This window comes from Taeniopygia guttata, chromosome 1A (genome assembly GCF_048771995.1).
Source record: "Taeniopygia guttata chromosome 1A, bTaeGut7.mat, whole genome shotgun sequence".
Lineage (NCBI taxonomy): Eukaryota > Metazoa > Chordata > Aves > Passeriformes > Estrildidae > Taeniopygia > Taeniopygia guttata.
In genome coordinates this window covers 12322035-12347248 of record NC_133025.1, presented here as the reverse complement: position 1 = coordinate 12347248, position 25214 = coordinate 12322035, and the positions used below count along the sequence as shown (strand labels likewise).

At 41.5% G+C, this 25214-nt stretch overlaps 2 protein-coding genes across 5 annotated transcripts in view; one reads left to right on the top strand and one right to left on the bottom strand.

Annotated features, from left to right (window-relative positions):
* The window catches only part of SLC26A5 (solute carrier family 26 member 5), a 33539-nt gene extending 18622 nt beyond the window's left edge, over window positions 1-14917 (top strand). For all 4 annotated transcript variants that reach the window (XM_032743664.3, XM_072919464.1, XM_030291608.4 and 1 more), the window contains exons 8-20: window positions 1143-1295; window positions 2524-2606; window positions 2695-2842; window positions 4538-4651; window positions 4972-5049; window positions 6481-6576; window positions 7348-7454; window positions 8624-8693; window positions 10059-10151; window positions 11061-11183; window positions 12048-12254; window positions 12516-12570; window positions 13123-14917. In XM_032743664.3, coding sequence (XP_032599555.3) covers window positions 1143-1295; window positions 2524-2606; window positions 2695-2842; window positions 4538-4651; window positions 4972-5049; window positions 6481-6576; window positions 7348-7454; window positions 8624-8693; window positions 10059-10151; window positions 11061-11183; window positions 12048-12254; window positions 12516-12570; window positions 13123-13265 — 1470 coding nt within the window. In that variant the 3' untranslated portion in view covers window positions 13266-14917. The remainder of the gene's footprint in view (window positions 1-1142; window positions 1296-2523; window positions 2607-2694; window positions 2843-4537; window positions 4652-4971; window positions 5050-6480; window positions 6577-7347; window positions 7455-8623; window positions 8694-10058; window positions 10152-11060; window positions 11184-12047; window positions 12255-12515; window positions 12571-13122) is intronic.
* A 1972-nt stretch (window positions 14918-16889) lies between these two features.
* On the bottom strand, window positions 16890-25075 carry PSMC2 (proteasome 26S subunit, ATPase 2). The gene is given in 12 exon segments (NM_001245126.1): window positions 16890-17160; window positions 17259-17355; window positions 17902-18104; window positions 18760-18847; window positions 19354-19518; window positions 19771-19866; window positions 20010-20082; window positions 20718-20849; window positions 21165-21264; window positions 22119-22200; window positions 23297-23334; window positions 24980-25075. Coding segments are annotated over 12 exon segments (1302 nt in total). The 5' UTR covers window positions 25050-25075; the 3' UTR covers window positions 16890-17002.
* Window positions 25076-25214: the final 139 nt, after the last annotated feature.

Here is a 25214-nt window from a genome sequence, read left to right as displayed (position 1 = left end):
GTAAATCTCTTGTGCCTTGGGGGGAAATGTGCTCCTGAAATGCTTCACTGTAAATCAGGCATGTTCTGCAAAGCTGGGAAATGTTACTCTCAGAATCTTCCCACTCTTAAGTGGAAGAAAAGGGAAGCTCTCAGATGTCTGTGAAAATCTAAGCTTTTGAGCAGATTGATGGCTCAGCAATAATGAAGCTTCAGGATTTCATCTATATGTAGGTTATAGAAAATACTCTGTGGGAATCTTTTTGTACGCTTGTGCAAATATAACAAACTTTTTGCAAACAAGTCTGCATTAATGATTAATTCCAAAATTTGCTGTTCAGTTCACAAAACTGGGAACTAGTCATGCTATTTGCCAAACAAATAGAAGAGAAGTTATAAATTCAAGATGCATACTACCAGGACATCTTGAGTGTATAACATCCTGACAGTTGTTGGAATTTTCAACCTACATAAAGAAGAGTATGTTCATCTTCTTTCAAACACCTCTAACCCAGAGGTTATTTATTTATTTTAATGCAGTCGAAGAAGGAGGAATAATCAGTATGGGCAATTATTTACCCTCTAGTAACTTGTGTATTCCAGCAGGTTTTTTCTTACACCTTTTTAGTAATTGTTTTCAATTAAAAGGTATTTGGAATAATGCCAGTTCAGCAGCATTGCAGGATCACTGTTATTTAGCCATATTGTTATGGCAACCTCAATAGTTCTATTAGCAGCTTTATCGTTTTAGAATAGTTCATGCAGCTCTAAGTAAATGTGACTTGCCAAAGAATATTTGAACGTATTAGAAGGAGTTTGCATTTATTAGTTTCAGGTAGCTGCCACTGAGGAATATGCGTGATAATGTTGAGGCTGAGAGACATGGCTTTTTACCGCATTAAAGTTTTTTTCTCCAGATTTTTTATCCCTTTAAGGAACACTGATATTGTAAATTATTCAAGTGCATTTTTCTCACTGAGATACTCTAGTTTTCTGTGTTTCATAGGAACAATGGGTATTTTGGGGAGGCCTTCATTTACTGTGGTTATAAATTTAGAATGAAACCACAGCTGAAAAGCAATGTATAATTTGCTCTTTTGTGGCAAATCTTCATGAAGATTCTATTTTCTTAAGAATAATTATGATGCTTCTGGTATGTTACAGAGCATAGCTGCCGTGCTTTCAAAAATAACGACAACCAATATTGCTGCATTGATCGTTGGATTAACGTGCATTGTTCTATTGCTGATTGGCAAGGAGATCAATTTGCGCTTTAAGAAGAAGCTCCCAGTTCCTATTCCTATGGAGATCATTGTGGTAAGCCAGTTGGGAAATTCTATGGCTAAATTATATAGCTATTCTAAAGCTGTAGAAACTATCTCATGTTCTATCTTATCTTACTGAGTTTGAGAGTAACTTCCATTGAACATAATTCATTTGAGCCTTGATCCAGTTGAAGATTTGGATTCTCTTAAAATTAAGAACTGAAATGCCCATATGAAGAACATAAAGTCACAAAGAAGAATTGAAAAACAACTTAAACACCCCCAGTCCCCTATAGCAATGGGTAGATATATATGTGTTTTAAAACCCTCTCTATCCAGGAGTTTGAGCACCTGACTGATTCCCTGCAAGACAATGCAGAGTGTCTTAAATGGCATTCCCACTTGGACTCCAAGACCTCAGAACCCTTTCCTGAAGGAAGGTGCTTACAGATGCCTGTTAAGAGGTTCTGCAGGGCTTGCTTGCTTTTTGAAATGCAGTAGCAAAAAGAAGAGCAGGAACCATCAGGACTTAATACATTTTCCTTTCTCTGTTTTTGAGATTGATAACTGGCTACAGCACTGATTCTGTTTCAAAGGACTATTCTAAAATACCTGTGTAAAACAGACTATCATAATACACACAAAGCCTACAGATCGGACAACCTTTTGTCTTTAAAAGTGATTTGATTTAAAAATGAGTTCTCAGATTACTACAGCTCTCAAAAAACCTGTACATAATGGAGTCAAGAAAGGGAATAATTGAAGGTATGGGCACAATCTAGATGGAAGGAGCAAAGAAAAGGAATGCTGGTGAGAGAGATGGTGTAATAGGGTATTTTTTCATAGGCAATAGCAAAACAATGTTTTCAACTTCTTTGTTGTTGCATCAGTTCTCTTTACAGGTAACAGGCTATGCACATGCAAATAAGCCAGTGCACGTAGGCAGGAGTGTCCTTGCATTTGATTTGTTCAATACACTAATTTCCCTGAGCTTGGCTTAGGCAAAGGGAATTTGAGTGATTCATATAATATCATAGCATGTTCCATTTAATTATTTGCAAAAAAACTATAAAATCAAGATGAGTTGGACATGATGAAGGGAAAATAATGATGCTTCCTCCTCTTTGTCTGCTTTTTTAGCCCCTAACTCATAGAAAACTGATTGACACGTAAATATAATCCATTGTGTTTATTAATCATAGTCAGCTAACCTTTATATCTCTTCAAGTGACTTTTTCTCTTTTTAGATAATGTTTACAAATGTGTTTGTGGATTTTTAGGTCATTATTGGCACAGGAGTTTCATATGGAATGAATCTGAATGAGTCATACAAAGTGGATGTTGTTGGGAATATTCCTCAAGGGTAGGGATGATACATTCTTAAGACTGTGCCTTTTCTGTATTGCATATAGTTCTTATATTAATTTATAAATATTACTTTAATCTTCAAGGTTACGTGCACCAGCAGTTCCTGAGATTCATCTAATCCCAGCAGTATTTGTGGATGCAGTAGCAATAGCAATAGTTGGATTTTCAATGGCTGTGTCAATGGCCAAGATCTTTGCCCTTAAACATGGTTACACCATCGATGGGAATCAGGTAAAAGTAGTGGGGTTGCTTTGTTGAAAATTCTTGGTAGCACCTTTGTTATATCATTAGAGCGTGATATTGGCAAAAATGAGGGTTTTTTCAATAGTGAAATCAGGCCAGATTTTTGGCAGCCTACACATTTAAAGGCCAGGAATAAGTTCTTCTTCTGGCTGTGTTTAAATAACCAGTTTCACTTTTAGCTTCATTTTAGGAAGCCTACTATACTTGGAAATATGCATGACTATTAATTTTTGGGGCAGACATTACTTGGCCATACTGTCCTGATGAGCAGCCACATTTTCACTGCTTTCTGTAATAGAGCAAAGTATAGAGGTCCCATGTGATAAACGCAGTACCTTATGTGTCAAAGAATTATTGTCTAGAGTTTAAAAATTCCAGTTATGTTTTATATTTTCTTTTTATTCACACCCATTGCAAATGGGCAGCAATTGGCCCTATGTGTACTTAGCATTCTGAGCATGATTTGAGTGATAAGGACTGTGCTTAGGACTCCCTAAAATGAAAATTATATGTCCTCCTCGCCTACTCTGGCCTTCCCTGCGCAGTTTAGAATCAATACTTCAATCGGATTGTTGGTTGATATCATTGTAGTGCCAAGGGAGGCAGAGTTCCTGTGCTGTAACACATTTACTACAGCACACATCTGACACAACACACATCAGCTGTTCCCCCCCCTTATCAAAATGATTGCCTTCCTCTGAAAGTAATCAAGTTTGCCTACAAAGTTTTACATCTGGTCAGGTGAATCTCATCCTTCATGTCATTGTGCTCTGTTACACAAAGAGAGAAGACAAATCTATAGCTGCATGAATGTAGTTGGCTCTATTTACCTTAAACATAATCATTGCTGGCCCGAGTTAAACATCTAAACCTTTTCCTCAGAAGGTGCCAGATGCTACTTCACCTGGGTATTAAAGTGTAGCACTCCTTGTCACAGTAGCAGTGTATGCCAAGTGTTAAAATTAATCCTAAAAGGATTGTATGAACACAAAGAGAAAAACTCATTGAGAACTATTGGAAATGTATGACTCAAATCACTCTGTTACAAATAACAAGATGCAGAGTAGTTTGGGGAGGCTTAATTACAAGCAAATAATTTCTTAGGCATCAGAAATGCAGTACTGAGGTAGATGGAACTCCTGACCTCACTCATGGGAGCAGTTCTCATGTGGGATCTTCCTGAGGAAGCAGCAGACGCTTACTACTTTTTTCATGTACAGCAATGGATTACTACTCATGGAAACACAGGCAGGGCTGCTCATGGTTTCAAACACATAGGGTGGGAAGTACAGAAAAGTGTTTGCATGAGAAAACATTTTTCATGTATATTCAGGGTTAAAATTCAAATTATCCCCAAGATTAAGAAATTCTTAAAACAAGCAGTGCTGTCATTCACTTTCATTTTCAGTCTGATTAATTCTTGTAACATTCAGGGATAGGAAATGTCTCCAGAATTTCATCAGAGACTTTATTTAACAGATGACTTTACATGCATTAGTTTGTGCTTGTGTGAGAACTACAAGTATAAGCTACAATTAGGTTGCTTATTCTCTACAGTGAAGTTGCTAGAAAGCAATGTAAATAAGATGTGGTGGTTGTTAATATCTGTGGATAGTTACAGCTTGGTACCACTGCTAAGTACAAGTGTATATTTGGCTTTCTTTGCTCTATTGTTTAACACAGGAACTTATTGCCTTGGGAATATGCAACTCTGTGGGGTCATTTTTCCAAACCATTTCAATCACATGCTCAATGTCTCGGAGTCTTGTCCAGGAAAGCACCGGTGGAAAAACTCAGGTATGTAGAATACTCAAATCCTGAGCCAAACAAAGTTTACTCTTTGGAGCTCCACAACTAAAGTTTGAAGCTTATCTAGATGGCTATACTTCTCTGCTGAGCCAGAAGAATTAACTAGAGTTTCCCATGTTTCAAATCCAGACTGGGTCAGGATAGAAAGTGGCATGATAGGCAAAATGGGTGAACTGAATGGAAGGAATCAGAAGTCATTTGAACAACCAGCTTTGTTGAAAGCACAAGGGGTTAGCTAATTGGTAACATTTCCTCTTGGGAACACTTCTGAATAATCGCTGTCTTTTTTTTTTGTTGTTGTTGTTCAGATTGCAGGTACACTCTCTGCAGTTATGGTTCTGTTGGTAATTGTGGCTATTGGATACCTTTTTGAACCACTTCCACAGGTAAGGGAGTTTTGCATGTTAGGCATTGCATTGACTGTGAACAGAGGCCCATGATTATGGCTAAAACTTGAGATTGTGGGAGAGTCAGTAAACAACAGCTAGGGTTTGATCCAGAAACCTTTAAATTTTGTGTATGCATTTTTGCTGTAAATTAACCTAGAAATAAATAATGTTTTGAACAATTCAGCATGATTTTTTTTTCTTTTGTTTTTAGTATTGATATCCTGTACTCTATAGCATAAGAACACCTTCAAGCAATTCCCCTTTAAAACTGTTTAGGTTGGAAAGATCTTTAAGATCATTGAGTTCAGCTGTTAACTCAGCACTGCCAAGCCCACCACTGAATCATGCCCCTGAGTGCCACATCTACTCGCTTTAAATATCTCCAGGGATGGTGACTCAACCATTTCCTGGGTAGCCTGTTCCGATTCTTGACAAACACTTCTGTGAAGAAAACATTCCTCACATCCAATCTAAACCTCCCCTGGCACAACTTGAGGTGATTTCCTGTCATTCTGTCACATTTTATTTTGCAAGAAGAGTCCAATCCTCACCTGGCCACAACCTCCTCTCAGGCATAGAGAGTGATAAGGTCACACCCCTGAGCCCCCTTTTCTCCAGACTAAACACCCTCAGCTGCTCCCCATCAGACTTGTGCTCCAGATCCTTCCCCAGCTCCGTTGCCCTTCTCTGAACTCTCTCCAGCACCTCAATGTCCTTCTGGTACTGAGGGGCCCAAAAGCAAACACAGGATTGAGGTGTGGCCTCACCAGTGCTGAGTACATGGGGACAATCATGGCCCTGGTCCTGCCGGCCACATTTGATTGCAACATAAGAATTCTGGGTTGAAGTTGAAAAGTTAAAAGAAGGTCACAGCTTGGCTAGTAGAAGGCTGGGGCTGGATAATGGCTCAGCATAATGAGTTGGGTTTGATGCAGTTTATACTTACTTGTATAAAAATATATTTATGTGAAAAAGTATATTTCTGACTTTAAAAAAATCTGTTTCTGGTGATGTGCAAAGGATGATGCACAATTCCTGTTTCTTGTTATAGGAGTTGGACCTTGGGTTACAATCATATGACTTTCAGGAATTGTTTCAATATATTGTAGAGAAACATGAATTTGAGATTATAGTCTACTGCTTCAGGCACTGTAAGTGTAGCAGCATGAAGTGTAGGAGCATGTGATTACTCTTGCTAGGAAAGAGTAAATCAAATTGAACTGAATTGGTTTGCCAATTCTGCAGCTGCAGTAAAAGCACATGTCCACTGAATTACCTGAAAAGTTGTGGCTTTTTAAATAGAACATCTGTTCAGTGGACTTATATCAAATATAAAGCACAGAAGTAGTTATTGGTGATTCTTTGTAGTTCTTATCTGGCATTGGGTTTATTTTGCTTCTGAAAATGGTATTTCTGTAATGTTCTTAGACAGTGCTAGCTGCAATTGTCATGGTGAACCTGAAGGGAATGCTTAAACAGTTTGGAGATGTCATGCACTTCTGGAGAACCAGTAAGATCGAGCTGGTGAGTATTGCACAGTTCAGTGCATATATTTTACTATACTAAATTTGTTGCTATCCTCAAAATGGAATAGAAACTTACCCAGGAATTACAAATTAGTGTTGTATTCCAGGTGAACATAAGTTAGGGAGCTGTAAGTACCCTGGGAGAGTGATCTGTCAGAGACAAGAATATTTTTATTGTTGCTCAGCAATCTTATAACTCAGGTCAGGAGTAGTTTGGTTGCAGTAAAAGCAAAAGCTCTGGCAGTTTTGCTATATAAACTGCCCTGAAGGCTGTGAGAACGTCTGAGAAGAATTTGAAAACAGAGTAACAAAGAAAACCACTTGAAGGTATTTGCCATCTTTTAAGACAAACCAAAAATCTGGCTGGAGTGGGCCAGAGCTAAGAGTGTATTGGAGGGAACATTGGGATGGCATTTCTCTCCTGGATGAACTGGCTGATGGAACTGAGTTAGAGCTACTTGCAAGCCTTGAATATTTTTTTTTTAATCTTAAGTTATTTGGAGTCTGATGATGGTAGAACAAGATTCCTTGGAGAACAGGACTTAAGGCATTAATTAATATGTGACAGTTTGCCATATGTTAGAGTGCCTTGAGCTTTTATGACCTTCTGAAAAGTTAAGGCAATTCCTGTCTGGCATCATGATGGGTTACATTAGAGCCTATTCCTGATCAGAACTGATACACAGGTTTTGAGGTTGGGTTCTGCTGTTGTTTTTGCTGTTAACAGGAAAGAGGATGCATAATAACTCACACTTTTTTTTTATTTTAGGCTATCTGGGTGGCAGCTTTTGTGGCTTCTCTCTTTCTGGGACTAGACTATGGTTTGCTTACTGCAGTAACTTTTGCAATGATAACCGTTATTTACAGAACACAAAGGTCAGATTTCTTCTTTATCAAAATTAATGTTTGCTGATGTTCTATGTGGTTTTATTTGCTAAAGGGGTGCAAAAAACCAGAAGTCTATCCCACCCTCTTCAACTGCATGATGAATGGAACTTCCTTCCTAATATAGGTCATGCCCTTTGGCTCTGATCCAGGGTTCACATTTTCTTTTTCTGAGAACAAAATTTTTAGAGGGCATGAACTTGTACTCTCAGTAATAAACAGAAGATTTTTCATTTTACATAGTGGTTAACCTTCTTGTTTACTTCTTTTAATGCTTAGCATTTAGAACTTTACATCTTCTTCCTGCCAGTTTCAGTACATTATTATGTTTTGTGTGCACTAATTGTCACTGACAAGCTGAGGTGAGGTTGTCAAGTTATCATGGGATGAATGCTTAGGTATTTTAAAAGAAAGTTCTAATTTGTAAAATACGGTGGCTGTTCTAGTTTTCAAGTCACTTCTCCCATTCAAAGTTACAAAATTCTTACTGTGAAGCTTTCCAGGTCTACAGTGAAATGATTTCTTGCATGTATGCATAGGACTGGCATGTGAGGCCTCTGGGCTTAAGGTCTGGGACAGGTGGAAAGTGTCTAAAAGTCTCAGTTCTGTCTGCATTGGAGTGAAAGCAAATTGTGAGATTTCCACTCTGCATAATAAGACTATTTTTCTGCCATCTCTATACAGTTTTATTCTTGCAAACAGAACAGTAATGTGCTTTGCTGTCACAGTTCTTATGAGTTGGAAATATTCATCTGCTTAGGTATTGTCTGAGAGCAGAGTGGCTCTTTGAAATTGCAGCATATTTTCTGTCAGTATGAGCTTGCATATTTGCAGGACAGTCAATAGAGTTGCACCAGTTGATGTTTTCCTGGGGTAACAGAGAATTTGCCCTGTACTTTTGCAAGTTTTGAGTCATGCTTTTCAGAAAATGACTACATTCCAGCGCTAAGCTTATAAATTGATTTTGCACTGACAGAAACAACTTTCTTTTAATTGTGTTCTGCCATAAACTGCTCACTGTGTTTGACCATGTTTAGATAATCCTGTACCAGACAGGCCTTGCAGAATGACCATTTAAAATAAGTTTCAGTCTGCGTTAAACACTCACTTTTCCACTTTATAAGTGACAATACAGAAATATTTGTTTCCTTTCTGTCTAGCCCTGAATACAGAATCCTTGGTCAGATTCCTAACACTGACATCTACTGTGATGTGGAAGAGTATGAAGAGGTAGGAACGTGTTCTTCTGCATTGAGGAGTTTCATTCAGTGGAGCAAAGACAGCTGTGATAATTTGCTGCTTTGTCCTACCACACTGCACATGCAGTGCTGTCTGATGAGCATTCACCTGTGTTGAAAGGACAGAAATAAATTTGAGTTTAGTCGTGAAAGTTGTTTTGTTCAGAATGCAAGTTCTTTGTACTGCACGTACATTTCACCAGGCAGTGATCAGAAGTACTTTTATACTAGCTCCATTGTCCAGTGTTCAGGAATTCCAGTGCTAAACCTGCCATGTAAACAAGTGCATACTTCTTCATTTGTGTGGCAGTAGTGCATGGAATCCATGGAACCCAGGATCCAAACTTGTATGTTCTACAGAATTGCACAAACTGTTCAAAACAGCATCCCACCCATCCCTTGCTCATTAAATATATGTGATTAATGGCACAATTGCTCACCATGCACTTAGCTTCTCATAAATGCCATTTTTTTCAACTAAAAGATGATGAAATCATTACATTTTGTCAGGGTGGTGGATATAAACATGCTGTATTTATTCCTAAACAGCAGCTACAATTTTCTGCACTCTCTGCTATGTTCTCAGAGATGCTGCTATGAAAGTTACATAGTCCTTTACTTAGGAACAAGTCTGTAAGAACCTATGGAAAAAGATTGTGCAGTTCTGCTTTAAATATGCAAAGCAGGAGTATGAGTGCTCGCATTTATATCTGTAAGCAAAGGAGAGGAGACTCCGTTTGAATATAGTCAGCATTTCCTCCTGGGTAAAGGTGGGGTTGGCAGCATATGGCAGGCTGGATCTCTGCTGCTGGCCAGGTCATTTTGCACACAAAATGTCACAGTTCAGCCTGTTTAGAGATGACTGCATTTTAAGTAGGGGAGAGAAGTGAATATCAAGACCTGTCTGAAGGTCTGGATAAAACCAAAGATTTGAAAGGTTGTTTTTCTTGGTACCTGGGGAGTCAAGAAAGAAGAAGAGAGAAAGAGGGAAATAAGTAATTATGCCTGTTGAAAGGGAGGCTAAAAGGAAGCAATTTGCATGATTTCCTCATGGTAATATCAGCTGCAAATAGCAACATGAAAGAACTGCAAATATTTCATTTTTATGGCTGTACATTTTGGTGTAATATAGAAGGAGAAATGTTACCAGGCATTGATAGTGTGCAGTATTACACTGGGAAAGGGGGAGGTTCTGATCTCCTGGTTGCCTTTGCTCACAACAGTGCCAACCTTCTTTATCTGGCACGGGCTGAGAGCCATTCAGGGTTGGCTGTTGCACTGCTGCATGTTCATGTGTCTTATGATTACACAAGGGCTTTTATTCTGTTTAACTGTTCACACCCAATATTTTCCTTAGGTTAAAGAATATCCTGGAATCAAAATATTTCAAGCTAATACATCTCTTTATTTTGCTAATAGTGAGTCATATACAAGGGCACTGAAGAAAAAGGTGAGTAAATTCTTTAATGTCTGTTTCCTCAAAATTCAAACTGCTTCTGAAACATGCTCGTCTTTCAGCTCCTTTAGTGTAGCCCTTAGCACAGTGTTTCTCAGCCTGCAGCCCCTGGTGATCTGTAAAATATGAGAGGTGATGCTCCAGCCAGCTACAAATTATCTTAGGAAGCAACAACATAGTGGGAGGGTATAAACGAAGTGTTGCTTAATACTGACTGCTCCTGAATGGAAAGTGGTGGGTGCCGAGCACAGACTGGTCAAATCCAAACCTTTTTTTTATAGCAGGAAGCTAGTTGCTAAGCTGAAAACAAAATGGGAATAAAAGTTTCCTTGTTGGGTAACTAACTTTACTGGAGTCTAAGTCCATGGAATACTGTGGGCATTTAGTGCCTCTCATGGGCAGCAGGTGACCTGCACACAGGGCATGCCTCACTGCCTGTGTCACCCTGCTGTCACTGGGTGGCAGTGGCAACAGCAGAACCACCTGTCCCAGTGACAACTGCGCCTGTACTAACTTCTGAAACATTTTTCTGTAGCTCCCATGGCGAGTCTTAAACAAAACAGGTGGGTGGTACTTGCCCTCACAAAGCAAGAGATACTGGTGATTATTGCCCAACATTACTTCGCTCTCCTTTGCTCTCTGCACTCTAATCAGCACTTGGTTGAAACACAACACTCTCTGATTTTCAAGAAAAGAATGAGATGCATCTTTCCCTCATCTTGTTAACACAGTGCTTGCCAAGATGATTCCTTCTTTACACTGTTCTCACCCCTACCAAGGGAAGCTGGAAAATGCAGGCTTCTTGTTTAAATTTATGGCAGTGGTTAATTCAGTGCAAATTGATATTCCAGTGCCATCCTAACAAGCTGAATCTCCTCTGATCATACTTTTTTCTCCTGACAGACTGGAGTGGACCCTGGTGCCTTATTAAAAGCAAGGAGAAAAGCCCAGAAGCGCCACGCCAGGGAGATAAAGGCAGCAAATGAGCACAGAAAGAAAGCTGTGCTGAAGCTCGTGAGCCCTTCGGTAAATATTTACCTCTGCTTTATCAGCTTACAGGCTGCTTCCAGGTGTTACCACTCTTGTGCTTCATACAAGGTGTGCTGCTTAGGGAGGAAATGCTGTGCAGTGGGGACAGGTGGCTGAAGGAACAGTGTAAGGATCAGAGGCTCACTGCTATATTGGATAATTGTGTTGGACCTTGATTGCCTTCAGGTAGCACAGAGTAGCACAGAAACTCTCCATGCCGTCATGCTGTCTCACCAGTGCTGTTGGCAGAAATCAAAGGGACTCTGCCCCTGCCCACACACTTGGAATAATAATGTAGTAATAATATATAATAAATTAATTCTAATCAGCAGCTCCTGTAACAAGAAGGTGCCATTCCCTCTGCTAATCCTGGCGTGGCCCAGATACACTGAGAAGGGTTATTTGGGACATGCTTGTACTCTTATGCATATTTAAATTCACCACCATGGTGGGAGATGGTGTATGATTTTACCATGGGAAACCTAAAAAAGGCCTAACTTGGAGCCCAGTTGCTGTTCTTTATTTTTAATATATACGTATTGATGGACTCAGCCAAGGATGAGACAAGGAAATGGAGTAAAACTGTGTCAATAAAGATGAACAGGTGTCAGTGTTTGAAGGAAATGGGTAATTCAGTCCTGAGATAACAGCTTTAAGCTGCTTGTGTGTGACTGTTAAAAGGCTGGGCATAACCTTGATACACACAGGATATGGAAGTCTGTGTGCATGTCAAGCCAGTTTCTGTAGTGACCAGGATTTTGTCAGCTTTTAAAGGCTTAAAGAACACGAGTGAAAGGAGCAAAGGGATTTACATTGAAAAAGCCTTGATTGCCTTTAAACTTTATTCATCTTCTCTCCCAGACTAACGACGTAGAAGCAAGTGTAAAACATGAGATAGCAAGTGATGACTTACCTGTGAATGGAAAACTTGAAGATTCCAGTGTACAAGACATGTCTCCTGATGAGCATGAACATTTTGTGGAGCCCAAATCAAGTATTCACTCTTTAATTCTGGATTTCACCCCAGTGAACTTTGTGGATTCAGTTGGAGCAAAAACACTAAAATCAGTAAGTAGGGGTTTTTTTACCCAGAAACACCCACAGAAAACTTTTCAGATATCTAATAAGGAGCTTGTCAGCATGAGATGTAACTGTCTGCTCAAATACAATTCAATATCTCGCCTAATCACTGGTTTAATTTTGTAAGTTTTAGCTGAATACTGGGGAATGTTTACTCTGCGGCTTTCACAGGATTTGGCTTCCAGAACTGTGGTGTGTATGATGATGTATTTATTATCTGCATTTAACTTCACCTTAACTCTGTTGTAGATTATAAAAGAATACAAAGAAGTTGGTGTATGTGTCTGCATTGCCAGCTGTAGTGGTGAGTTGAGATTTTTTTTTTTTTGTGAGCTTTATGGGGGAGATTGTGTTTTTATCTCCTTCCCTCTGCTCCCGAATTTCCTGCTGCCAGTAGTGCCTCAGTAATATCAGCACTTCACATAAAATTGGATTTGAGAAAAAGCAAGCCCATATGCATTAGAACCTTAACTTTAGTGAAAGTGGAGCACTGATGAAATGAGCTTTGCGAGGACTGGATCCTGCTTCCATTTCTTCCAGCTGGCGAGTTATGAATGCCACACTGAACTTAGAATATTGAAATCACAGTGGTAATGTAATAAGGAAAAAAGCCTGAAATGTTCCAATATCCAGTATTTGGGATTGTAACATCCTCTGCCAAGAATAGGCCTCTGTCTTTGTCTGTAGGCATAGACTGCTTGGAGTAGAACTAGCACGTGATGCACTTGACTATTTCAAATTTTTTAGTAACAGCAAGTAAGAGAACAAGTTCTCATGTTCTTCCTGGGATGTCATTGTCTTCCATCTTTGTACTTAAGTGTATGTGCTGATGCCATGTTTGGGTTTTGTTTTGTAGGCCCTGTTATGAATGAGCTGACAAGACTGAATTTTTTTGATAAAAGTGTAACAAGAGAGTTGCTGTTTCACAGTATTCACGATGCTGTCCTTGCATGCCAAATGAAAGATGGGTCTGCTGCACAGGCTGACTTCCACCTTTGAAGAGTGGCATTGAGCAGAATGGGAGCCAGATTTATGCTGATGGAGATTCGTTCTGAGTATTTTATTTGCACAGTTTGAAGAGAGCCTGAGGCTGTTTGTATCTACGGGTATGGGGTGGTGCTTATTTTTTGTAGGAAAAGTAGATAAGGAAATGGAAGCCTTCATGCTCTTGAGTTTTTTTCCTTCAGTCAGGGTATAGCCTTCCAATAATACACAAGCACAAAATTATGCAAGAAAAGAAAATTCAGTGTATTCTGCTGCACTCATAATCTGGTGGACAAGGTGACATTCCAATTCCTGTTGAGAAAATGGGCACTTTAACTCACTACACGTGGGATCTTGCAGGAGGTAACTGTTCTGCAAGTGCAATACACTGTACCAGTGTCTTTAAATAACTTTCTTAGATTACTTTTAAAGCCTGATGTCAACATCTGCATACAACAGATTCGTACAATTTATAATACTCTGCCAGCTGGATTAATCAATTCACACTGGTGGCATTTAGATGCTGCTGTTTTTAAACCTGGATGGTAGAGTTAATTTTTTAAAAATACCTAACCTGTCTCAACTATACCAAATTCTTCATTTCTGCTCTAAGTGAACTTCAAGTCAGAAACTCATTGTTTAATTATTACATTATCAGTATGGTATTTTCACTGACAAAACTTGGTTAGGCTTTCTAGAAAAGAACACAGATGATTTTAAGCTAAACTTAATTTAGCTTTGAAATTTGAAGACAAAACTGGTTTTAGACAGGAATTAAGCCTACTTAAGTTAAGAACTAATGCCCTATATGCAGTCTCTTAAGCTGGAATGAAAATTTAAGCAAGGTCTTAAGTCTCAATGGTCAAAAAAAGGTACTTTTCTGTTGCCCATCTTCCTCCCAGTAGTGCTGCTTCCGCCACAGCTTTTAAGTGCTTTGAGTAATAGAGTTCAATAGAATTCCAAAATTGTATATGTTTGGGTTTTTAAAAGAAACAGTAGCATGGGGTTTCTTTTTCTGTTGCCAGCTTGGCCACTGCAGTACTGCCTCACTCCGGGTGTGAGGTGAAAATCGTGGAAATCATGTAAAAGAAATCTTCAGTGCCCCTGTTTCCCTCACAACAGTCACTGTGAAGCTCAGCAGAGGCAGGAACCTAAAAGTATTTCTCTGTAGATTATTTTGACAACACAGGGGAAGGGGGGCATCAGTGACATTTCACTCAGCACCCTCAAATCACAGGTCCTGTGCATAAGGAATTCAGACACCTTCCTCACCTCTGGTCACAGAATGTAATATTTTATTTCAGGCTCTGTTACATTTAGGGCTTGCTTCAGGTAAACCGTTTCCAGGGACCAGGGAAGTTGGGGAAGATACTTTACTTCCTCAGACTGCCCTGTCCATAAGGATGGAAAGCTTTCTGCATCAGAAATTGCTGCTTAGCTGGAGTTCAAAGGAAGAAGTGCATGCATGTGAAGACATTGTGTGTGCTTATTTAAACAACTTTTGGTACATTTTATAATGTTAACTAGTTCAACAAGCCTTTGTATCTACTTACAGTATATTTTTCTACTTTCAGCTTGTTGCAGCTTCAGTTTTTAACTCTCTAGTCTCTTCAGTTCACATTGAAATCTTGTCAACTTCCAAAATAAAGTGATGTCACTTGTCAAAATTTTCCACTTTGTCTTGGTGTGACTCTGCATGAGGGACAGGCTGAGAGCCCCAGATACAAGTGTCTGATGCCAAGAGAGGGGCCAAGAGAGGTTTCTACCTTCAGGCAGGTCTTCCCTGCTGTGCTGGTTCCTGTTCCTCACTCCTGTCACCCCCATTAAACCTCTCCCTTTCAGGCCTCACAGGGATACACAACTAAAGCTGGATTTCCCACCATGGTAGAAACAGATGCATTTCCCAGGGAGCTGCTGAAATGCTGGACTGAAAACCTTTGCCCAAGAAAGTCCCACATCCCAGAGCACGCAGAACAACCCCCAGCAGTGCTAGTAACTCATCCCATAGAACAACATTTTCAGCAGCTCTTGCTCATCTCTTCCTGTATTTTGCTGCTACCAGCTGAAGCACTACATCCCCCTGGCAGCCTGAGCCAGCCCCTAGAAAGGGCACCCACCACTTCCTCTTCCCTGCACTGATTAACAGACCACTATCTAAAAGTTAAATCCTATCTTAGGCTTGTCAGTGCCAGAATATACAACCCCAGGTCCTTTGACCTTGTAACAGGGCTGCAGTTTGTCTGCAGGGACAGGGGAGTGCCTTGCCCCTGCTGCTGAAGCCCCACCACAGCAGACGGCACTGCATGGCCTAAATCTGGCTCAGTACCTGGTTATAATCAGGGTCGTGTTCCTTTCCCCTCCTTTTTTTTTGCAAGAGCACTGACAGTATTTCAGGATACCTGGTAAGATCCAAACTCTTTCTCCATACTTCACTTACCCTTCTGAAGTAAAAGCTACACTTGATTTCAAGTGCTGCTCCTAGTAAATAGAGATGTTGTCAGTGCTGCTATCTGAAAATGAGAAACATCCTGTCCCACCAATGAACTTGCATCCTCCCTAAACTGGTCTTCCTGAAATGACACACAAGTATTGAGATTGCCCAGGTTTCCATATCAAAGATACTGACACCAATCAGAACCTTAACCCAGTCCATGGCTGCATACTCTCTCTATGGCACATACTTCCTATTAAAAAAATAAAAGTGGCTTCATAATTCTCCTGTTTATGTAAGAACTGTTCTACTGATAAATAGATGGGTCTCATTTTGATACAACTGACAATAAAACTTCTCCCACTTCCAAGACAAAGCAGTTCCCAAAAGCACTTTTTTTCCCTCGGGTATTTCTTTAACCTCTTCCAGCTCTTCCCCTGAAATTGCTTTAATGCGACACTGGAAAGAAAGGAAAAGGGAAGGCTGTTGTTTTTTATTGAGCACACCCAGCTCTACAGGAACATCTCAGATGAACGAGGATTAACCTTTCAAGGCTGCCTGTGGCCAACAACTCCCAGCCACCGCTCAGCACCAGGACCCTGTCACACTCATCCTGTGTGCAGCAGCAGCATCTCAGAGAAGTCATACAATGTCTCAAAGTTCTCACTACCAGACTGATGTCAAACTTCACAGCAGGAGCAGGGAAAAGGAATTTTCCATCCCTCAGCAGTAAGAAATCACACCTTCCTCCTCTCTGACCCATTTACTATTTTGTAAGACACAACAAAGAATCTCAGCAAAAGGGATAGAAAAACCACTGAAGATAAAAAACCCAAGTTGTGATGGTATCAGAGCATTCACCAAGGGAGGGTAAAAATGTCCCTTCATGTTTTCCCTTAGCTGGGCAGTGACTCAGCCAAGTCCCTTCCCATAGCAGCTCCCATTTTCTTGGGACACACAAGCACTTCTCAGCACACCCAGGAACACTGGAGACACTCAGGGGTCTTCTAGCACCTCTATGGCTCAGATTCAAGTTTTGGGGGGTAGATGGTGAGCAGACTTCTAAACTTGTGATGTCTGACATTGCCCAAGTATCTGATTTAAAATTATCAGTGGCTTAGGCCGTGCTGCTGTAACCTCACCGAGATCTTTTCCCAACAGCAGCAATAATCCACTGGAGTAAAACACTCAGAATGAACACACCCCTATTGTTTGGAACTCTCCATTTATTTCTAGCTTCCAAGAACAAAACACGAATCGCTACGCTTTGATTTCTGTTCCACAGAAAGTTTTGGGGGAACAGGAAGAACCTTCCCAGGTATCAGTTGTAGGTCATGTAGCGAGGGGTAGCGCTGAACTTGGCGTACGATTTGATGACTTTGTTCACTGCCTCCAGGAAGTCCTTCTCGGTGGCGATTTTCCGGCGCGCGCGGATAGCGAACATTCCCGCCTCCGTGCAGACACTGCGGATCTCAGCGCCTGGGAGAGACAGGGATAAACAACTCAGCACCGACTGCCAGGGGCCACGGAGCAGACACAGAACTGTCTAAGTAAAGAAATAAATACGGTCAGCTTACCTGTGCTGTTAGGACACAGCCGAGCCAGCAGCTCAAATCTGATGTCCCTCTCCACACTCATCGAACGAGCGTGGATCTTGAAGATGTGAGTTCGCCCCTGAAGAAAAGGCAGGAGGACAGAGGTGTTCATGGCATGAAAGAGGTGATGACTCCAGCCTGCAGCTGTCTGCCTCCACAGCACAGGCAAATGGAAAATACATCTTGTATTTGCTACCCAGCTATGGTTTCCCATGTCTGGACTGGAATGTCTAAGTGTCCATGACACTAAAGTAAGAAAATAACATTAAAAAGGGCTTTCATCATAGAAGTACCTCAAGAAATCTCTCTCAAAAGAACCAAACAAAACACATTCTAGCTTCTGAACTAAACTGTGGATCTGGTTAAAGGATTTTTTTCTCTGTTGAGGCAGGAACATACAGTGATTACAGCTGCTTACCATGGCTTCTCAGCTAGGATGGAATCTGTGCAGTGTGGAAAAACCTTTGGCACATCTTTAACCCCCCATACTTCCATAGTATGTAGTTTCACATAATTTAAGAGTGCTACATTTGCTGATGCTCATGAACTCCCAGACAACGATGCCCTAATGTAAGAAATGCTCTGCTATCAGAACACGCTTGGCAGTGAAATGAAGAGTTCTCACCTCAAGATCAGGCAGGCTGAACTCTATCTTCCTGTCCAGCCTGCCAGGCCTCATCAGTGCTGGGTCCAGAGTGTCGGGTCTGTTTGTGGCCATCAGCACTTTGATGTTGCCGCGGGGGTCGAACCCATCCAGCTGGTTGATGAGCTCCAGCATGGTGCGCTGCACCTCGTTGTCACCCCCCGCCCCGTCATCGAAACGAGCACCTGCAGAGGAGACACACCAGTCACTGAGGGAGACGCAGCTCCAGGCCATGGACACAGAGGTGTCACAGTGGCTGCAACACAGGACACCAGAGAAAATTATTTTAAAGTGCATACAAGTATTTGTGAGGAGTTAAAAAGGGTGTGATGAGTTACAAAGATCCTGAGTACAAAAGGGCCTCTATCTCCCTACCTAAAAACTGGCCAAGCTACTGGAATTTACCCATGTAGTTTTGTTTGCTTTGCCCTTCCCTCAACCAAAATCATCTTTCTCCCCTATTTATGTAAGAACTGCTCTACCTCCAAAGGACTTTTCTTTTGAGAAAAAATAATAATGTTCAGGAAGTAATAAGGACATTGGGTGTAGTCCAGAAGCTGAAGGGGTTTAAGTTAACAGTACTTTTTTGCAAACAAAATACAAAGGTTCTTCACTGAAGTTTGAATAATCTGGGTGTTCCAAATGTGCAAAAATGGCTTCCCATCTGGGCTATATAAACCACTTCCTGACAGCTTCCTGGACATGGGGTGTGCTGGGAGTAGTTTTGCTAACTCAGTATTTACAAGTACTTTTCTTGAAATGCATCAATCCAGATACAGAACTACATGAAAACCTGGAAGCTCTCACATGAGATTAGAACTGTAGCTATTACAAACATACCTCCAATGGCATCAATCTCATCAAAGAATATAAGGCAAGCTTTTTTAGTTCTGGCCATTTCAAAGAGTTCACGAACCATTCGAGCTCCCTGAAAGAGAAAAAATGAAGATTTTGTTAGAGATTTTAGGTGCATTAAAGGAAAATTATCAAAATCAAACTTTTCATGCTTCCAAATACTTCTAAGTTTCCAATGTGAAAACTCCTTTTATTTGTTCACATATATAATGGGACAAATATAAAGCTTAAAGTAATTTATAAAGGAGAGAAAAATTACTGCTCTTAAACCGAGAAGTACAGATGCAGTAATTTACCTCAGGGCCAACTGAAAAGTAAGTGGCAGAGTTGGGAGCAGAATCCTAATTCCAGAGTCCTCCTGAACTGCAGATTGAATTCTGTGCTACAAAATCCCTCTCATAAGTGACAGCAAAGCTGAGGTCATGTCAGCATTGCCTGACCTGCAGTGATCTGTCTGATAGCTCCTACCCCTGCACCTGCAGCTTCCAAGTACATCCATCCCTTGCCCGCACTGTGCTGCCTGGTATCCACGAGGGAAATCTCCAAACCCCTCCACACTCCATCAGGTACTTCTCTTACCTCTCCCACGTATTTCTGCACCAGCTCAGATCCGATCACTCTGATGAAGCAGGCATCAGTCCTGTTAGCCACTGCACGGGCACAGAGGGTTTTGCCTGTGCCAGGTGGCCCAAACAAAAGCACTCCTTTGGGGGGCTCAATTCCAAGGTTCACAAATCTTTCAGGCTGTAATGAAGGGAGCCAGAAGGCAAGGTTATGTACAAATTAAAGATTATGTGCATCAAAGCATATATGCAAATCAAGGAAATCATTAATGATTGTAAACGAGGCTGGGCTGGATTTCACTTGGTAAAACCTGATTTCTTTTCATTGAACTGTTTACATGCAGTAACATTGTCTTTTCTTGCTTTTTCAGATGCCCACAGATGACCAGAATACTTCCAAAATAATAGAAGCTTCAAACAGGAGGTTACTTACGTGAAGCAGAGGGGTTTCGACCACCTCTCTCAGCTTTTCAATCTGCTCTTTACAGCCACCAACATCACTGTAAGTGACATCAGGTTTTTCCTCTACCTGCACAACAAAGAGGTGAGTGAGCAGTTACCAGCCTGGTGCTGCAAATCTCTACAGGCTTTCAACAGCCCACAACAAAATCCAGCAAAAGGATCACAATTACAAGATAAAGCCACATCAAAGTAAGTAAAAGCAACTCTCACTTGCATCATGGTGACTGTGGGATCAATCTTTGGAGGCAAGGGAATATGGATTTGGTACTTGTTTCTGTCCACCCTGGTGATGAAGCATAAAGACTATTATTTTAACACTGGTTAAGTAAAGTGTTATGTAGAAACAACTCTGGAAACGAGGAGCTGAATTCTTGAACTGTTCTTTTCTCTGGCATCAAGACAGCCAAGCCCTGAAAGCTAATAGTCAGGTAGGCTAGATACTGGAATTCTTTCTGTAGAAAATTCTAAGGTGTCCAAAACTATTAATTCCAAAGTATTTGGAAAATTAAATTTCAAAATATCCCACAGAGCAAACTGGCAAATTACCGACTCTTAAAGTAAAACAGGTTTTACGTCCTCAGTGAACATTTCCTGGCTGCTTTGAGTGCAACCTCAGAGTGCCAAAGAAGGAGCCTACACAGGCTCCCTGAAAGCTGGGACTACTGGGGCCTGAACTGAAAGGTTTCTGTCCATTAACATATGGGTTTTTCCAATTTTTGTCAAAATAACATCAAAACAAGATTCCAGCAGAGCATGCGGGTGAATTACTGTCATCCAAAAGACAGTAGTGGTGTAATTTCAACCACTGCAAAAACTGGAAATGAAGGCTTGTTTACCTGTCCAACTACAACATGAGATAACTCAAGAGAAAGCTTCAGTCTGCAAGAAGACTCACAAGAACAGAAAGATTTTGCATACCCAACTCTCATGCCTTCTTCTATGTCAGTAGGTGCCACCTGGTCACTGAGATCCACCACGAACTTGGCAAATTGCTTGACATTGATAATGTACTTGGGATCCTCGGAGTCTGCATTGATAATCTTTGTGCACCTAACACACAAACACAATTGCACCTCCAGGCAGACAAACTGTTTGCTAACCATAAGCATCAACAGTCACATTTTTCAAATACACCAGAACACCTGTTGTACTTGTGATTACACCATTACAGCACCAACAACTGCAGAAATAAGTACAAGTATGAAATACACCACACATAATCACAGTTCCTTTATGATTCAGTGGTGAAAATCACTTTCAATAGGCACAACATGGACTTCATTTTTTAAAAGAAGTCCACACATAAGCTATAAATCAGATTTTTAGCACGATGGAGCTCTACTGGAAGGATAAGAGTGCTCTCACCTTGCAACTTGCAATGGTTGCTCACTTTGGAGAGTTTGTTTATCTGCAGCCAGATCCCAAAGGGCAGGAGGAGCCAAGCCGGTGTCAGATTCCTTGATTCCTGCATGCAGCACAAACAAGCTGAGGAGGAAACAGCTAACTGGGATGTCAGCCATCCTTCCCACACCAAACCCTTTGAGATAACCCTGCAGGAAGCTTTTTGAGAGACCTCCAAAACAACGCACACACATCCATCTTTGATGGATTTCCTAAAAAACAAGTTTCCTAAGGAAAGAGCCTACGTGACTGTGTCAGCTGAACATTCAAATCCCAGCCTGGCCGCCCTCCCAGGCAATTCTGCCTTGTGAGGATGATTACAGCAGGACAGAGCACTGATAGTGGATATCTACATTTCACTAAAGGAGTGAAACTCTTGAGTGTTTTCACTGAGCTCCAGTGCAAAATATCAGAAACTAAGGGATTCACACAGATTAAAAACCCCATAAATCTTCCAAAACATGCATATAGCAAGTACCATCTCCATGATGTATTTAAAAGAAGCAAGATTATTTCACAAGAGAAATTTTGGTCTTCCTAGCAGAACTGAGAGCCACTGCAGGATTAGCAACCGAGCAAAAAAAGGTACATCAGTGAAAGAAAAACTAGGAAACAAATTAATTGTTGTTATCACACTTCATTACCTGGAGTCAGAAAGGGGCATTTGTTTCATACCACCATTATATATAAAAACCACAGTTTTGATTACAAACTCAGATGTACAGATTAGCCCTGCTCAGCTGAAAAAAAATCACCCTAACAAGCAAAAATCTCACATTAACAAATAAAGAACTGTGTTCTTTTGAGAAAAAGACTAAAAAACAATGAAGAAGTTGTTGGAAATCAGCTTCTTACAACACTTGTTTTGGTATCTATGTGTGGCTCCTCTATTGAAAGCTTTCTATGACAAAAACATACCCGTGAGCTCATTGATTTTCTTAAGCAGTTGTTGAATATCATCTTCTACTTGCTTGATCTGCCTTGAGTACGTGCTCTGGCCCTGGAAAAGGAATATCATTTCGTAAGTCAAATTATCTCATGTTTAGGAAAAAATGACAAGAGCTGCTGCCCATCAAGATGTTCAACAGACTGTCTTGGTACAGCAGCCAACCATTGATGACAGCCAAAAAGGACAGAATTAACTTCCAGTAATAATATTTCTGTTTGCAAAAGTGAAGTACTGCCACACACAACTGACCAACTGGGAAGGTGGAAATTTTCCACGTTTTTAAACTTGAATAATTTATTTTTCTTTTAAACCTGTTTAGTCTTACTTTTTCAAGCTATTTCTCCTATAGTTTAAAAAAGTCTTAGTAAAAGCATACATACAGAGAATTTGGAATACACTTTCTGAAAACCATCTATACAAGTGCTTTAACTGCCTTCCCCAACCTTTCCGTCATCCACAGAGGACAGCAGAAGGAAAAAGGGGCAAATCAGAATTCTCACTTGTGATAAAATACTTTTTTTGATCCAGATCTGCCTAACACAGGCAGATTCAGACCTGTTTGCTCTACAATATCTCCTTTGTAAACCACTGGCAACAAAAAAAGAAGCTGCAGTGAGTACCAGCTGTATTTCAGAGCTCTGTAAAGGAGTCTTGGTGTCAACAAAATTTAGACTTCTGTCAAAAATACTAAAGATGCAAGTTTCATCTTTCAAGAGATCTTTTGCAGACCAGGTATACTTGCTAGTGGAACGGGTAGTTGGCATTTTAAGCTTTATTGTCTATGGAAAGTGCCTCCCAACAATACATTCTGTTAACATGACAGCTAAAAGCAAGTCAGTTTGGTGGCAGGAGGGGAGAAAAAGCCCCAGTAAAGCCCTGGCTGTTAGACCTCTACGGCGATGGGATACAAAACAAAAACAGAGAAACAAACTCTTAATTACTTCCAAGTTAACAAACCCAGGATTATTTTTAGTGTTGCAGGCTGCATCTCACTGGAAGGTGAAAAGGGAGGGAAGATTTTGGCAGAAGAGAAAAGCAGAGTTACTCTCTGCCTGCTAAGTGCACACCCCTCCACTCCTGCACTGCATTCCCCACAGGAGCTGCTTTGTGTCTTTAACAACACCAAGTGTGTGTGTGTGTTACTTACATATGTTTTCAGCAAGGCAATATCTCCTTCATCAAGAGCTGAAACAAGACAGGAGAGACTTAGCTTCCAGTTCTGAAAACAAAGCCAGCAGTATTAATTCTGCTTCTAAAAGATCAAAACATGTATTTTGGAGAGATTGAGTTTCTGCTTTTCACTGAAACAAAGTGGAACAAAAGAGCATCAGCTATGCAAGAAAAATGAAACAGGGTCTCCAGCTACTCTTCAGTCCAAAAAGCTGCACCACTCAGAGCTCGTAGCAAGCAAGCCACTTCAAATCTGGTTCACTCAGAGTAGTTTCCCAGCCTATAACTGCACAAAAAAGGGATGGAAAATACAACAACTTCATATTTTTAACTTTTTGTTTCTAGATGTTCAAAAAAGCATCAATGAAAAACTGTCACCACTTCCCACTAGTGATGTCTCTGCAGAGAGGTGGCTCCAGTGACCCCTCTCCATTAACTAAGAAAAATACACCTCTGCTAGAGTCACTCTCTGCCACACCACTCTCATATCACAGACTTTCAACACTTCTTTTCCCTTCCCATCCCTGTTTCCTCTCTTGTCTAATTCCACTCTTTTTAAGACAGATGGGGCCCAAAGCACACAGTATTGGTGATCTGGGAGCAGCATGTGTTATACAGGATTCTGAAGACCTTCTATGTTGATCTGTGCTTCTTTCCTGACTATTTGTACCACCCCATTGACTGTTTTTTATAGCTACTGAACACTCTGTTGCTATAATTTAGAAATCTTCTTGGATGGGAATAGCTCAAAGTCCATCACTGATTACATTTTGCACTGCTTGTGCTTTCAGATGCTTTATTAAATATTTACCAACACGAAATAAAAAGCCACAATAAGTTAAAACATGAGGGGCAACCGGCAACTTTGACAGCGTGCCGGCATCCTCGGAAAACTCGGCTGCCTTCCCTGTCCTGCTTCCCGGGAATTCCGAATGACAGCGGCAGCCTCCGGCAAGAGAAAGAAATTATCACGGAACTATCAAGGCTGGGAGAGACTTCGATGGTCATCGAGTCCAGCCACCAGCCCAGCCCTGCCCCTGTGACCCGGGACCACCTCCCCCACATCACCCACATCCTCTTGAACTCCTCCAGGGATGGCGACTGCCCCTCCCTGGGCAACCTATTACAATGTCTGACCACCCGAACTGCCAAAAATGCTTTTCTAGTGTCTAACCCGAGTCTCTCCTTCTCACCCTTAGGCCATTTCCTCGGTTTCTCTCCCTGCGGACCCGGCAGAAGGGACCAGCCCCTCCTCACCTTACAACAGCCTCCTTCCAGGGAGGTGCGGCATTATTGTGGCACGTTTTGTTGGACGTTTTAAATATAGAAACAAGTATTAAACCACAAAAGGCTTTAGGTTTTTTCTCTCGCGATGACGAAAGTCGACATTTTAGGAACCTTTTGTAAGAGAACAAGACTTAAAAGGCGGATCGTCCGGGCGGTCCCTGAGGGTCTCGGCGGCTCCCCCCGGCCGGGCCGGGACAGCGCCGGGGCGGCGGCCGCAGCGCAGAGCGCACACAGAGACATCTTTAATCTTTTCAGTCCCTTTCCCCGCCGGTCTCCAGCCCCGCCGCGCCTGGCACCGACATGGCCGCCGGCGGCGCCGCCCCGCTCCCGCCCCGGGCGCTGCTCGGAGACCGTCCTCGCCGTCGGCCCTCACCGCGGATGGGTTTGTCCTCCTTCTCCTCCTCCTTGGTTTTCCTCTGGTCGGCTCCCAGGTAATCCGGCATCGCGCCCGCCCGCCTGACGCAGCACCGCGCCGCTTCCGCCCGGAACGCAAACCAGGCTGCACCGCGGCGCGCGCGCAGCCAACTCCTTCCCCCCCAGCGCCGCGGCCGCCGCCGGGAGTTCCGCGCGGCGCCGCCGGTTCATCCCGCGGCCCAAGGCAGCGCCAC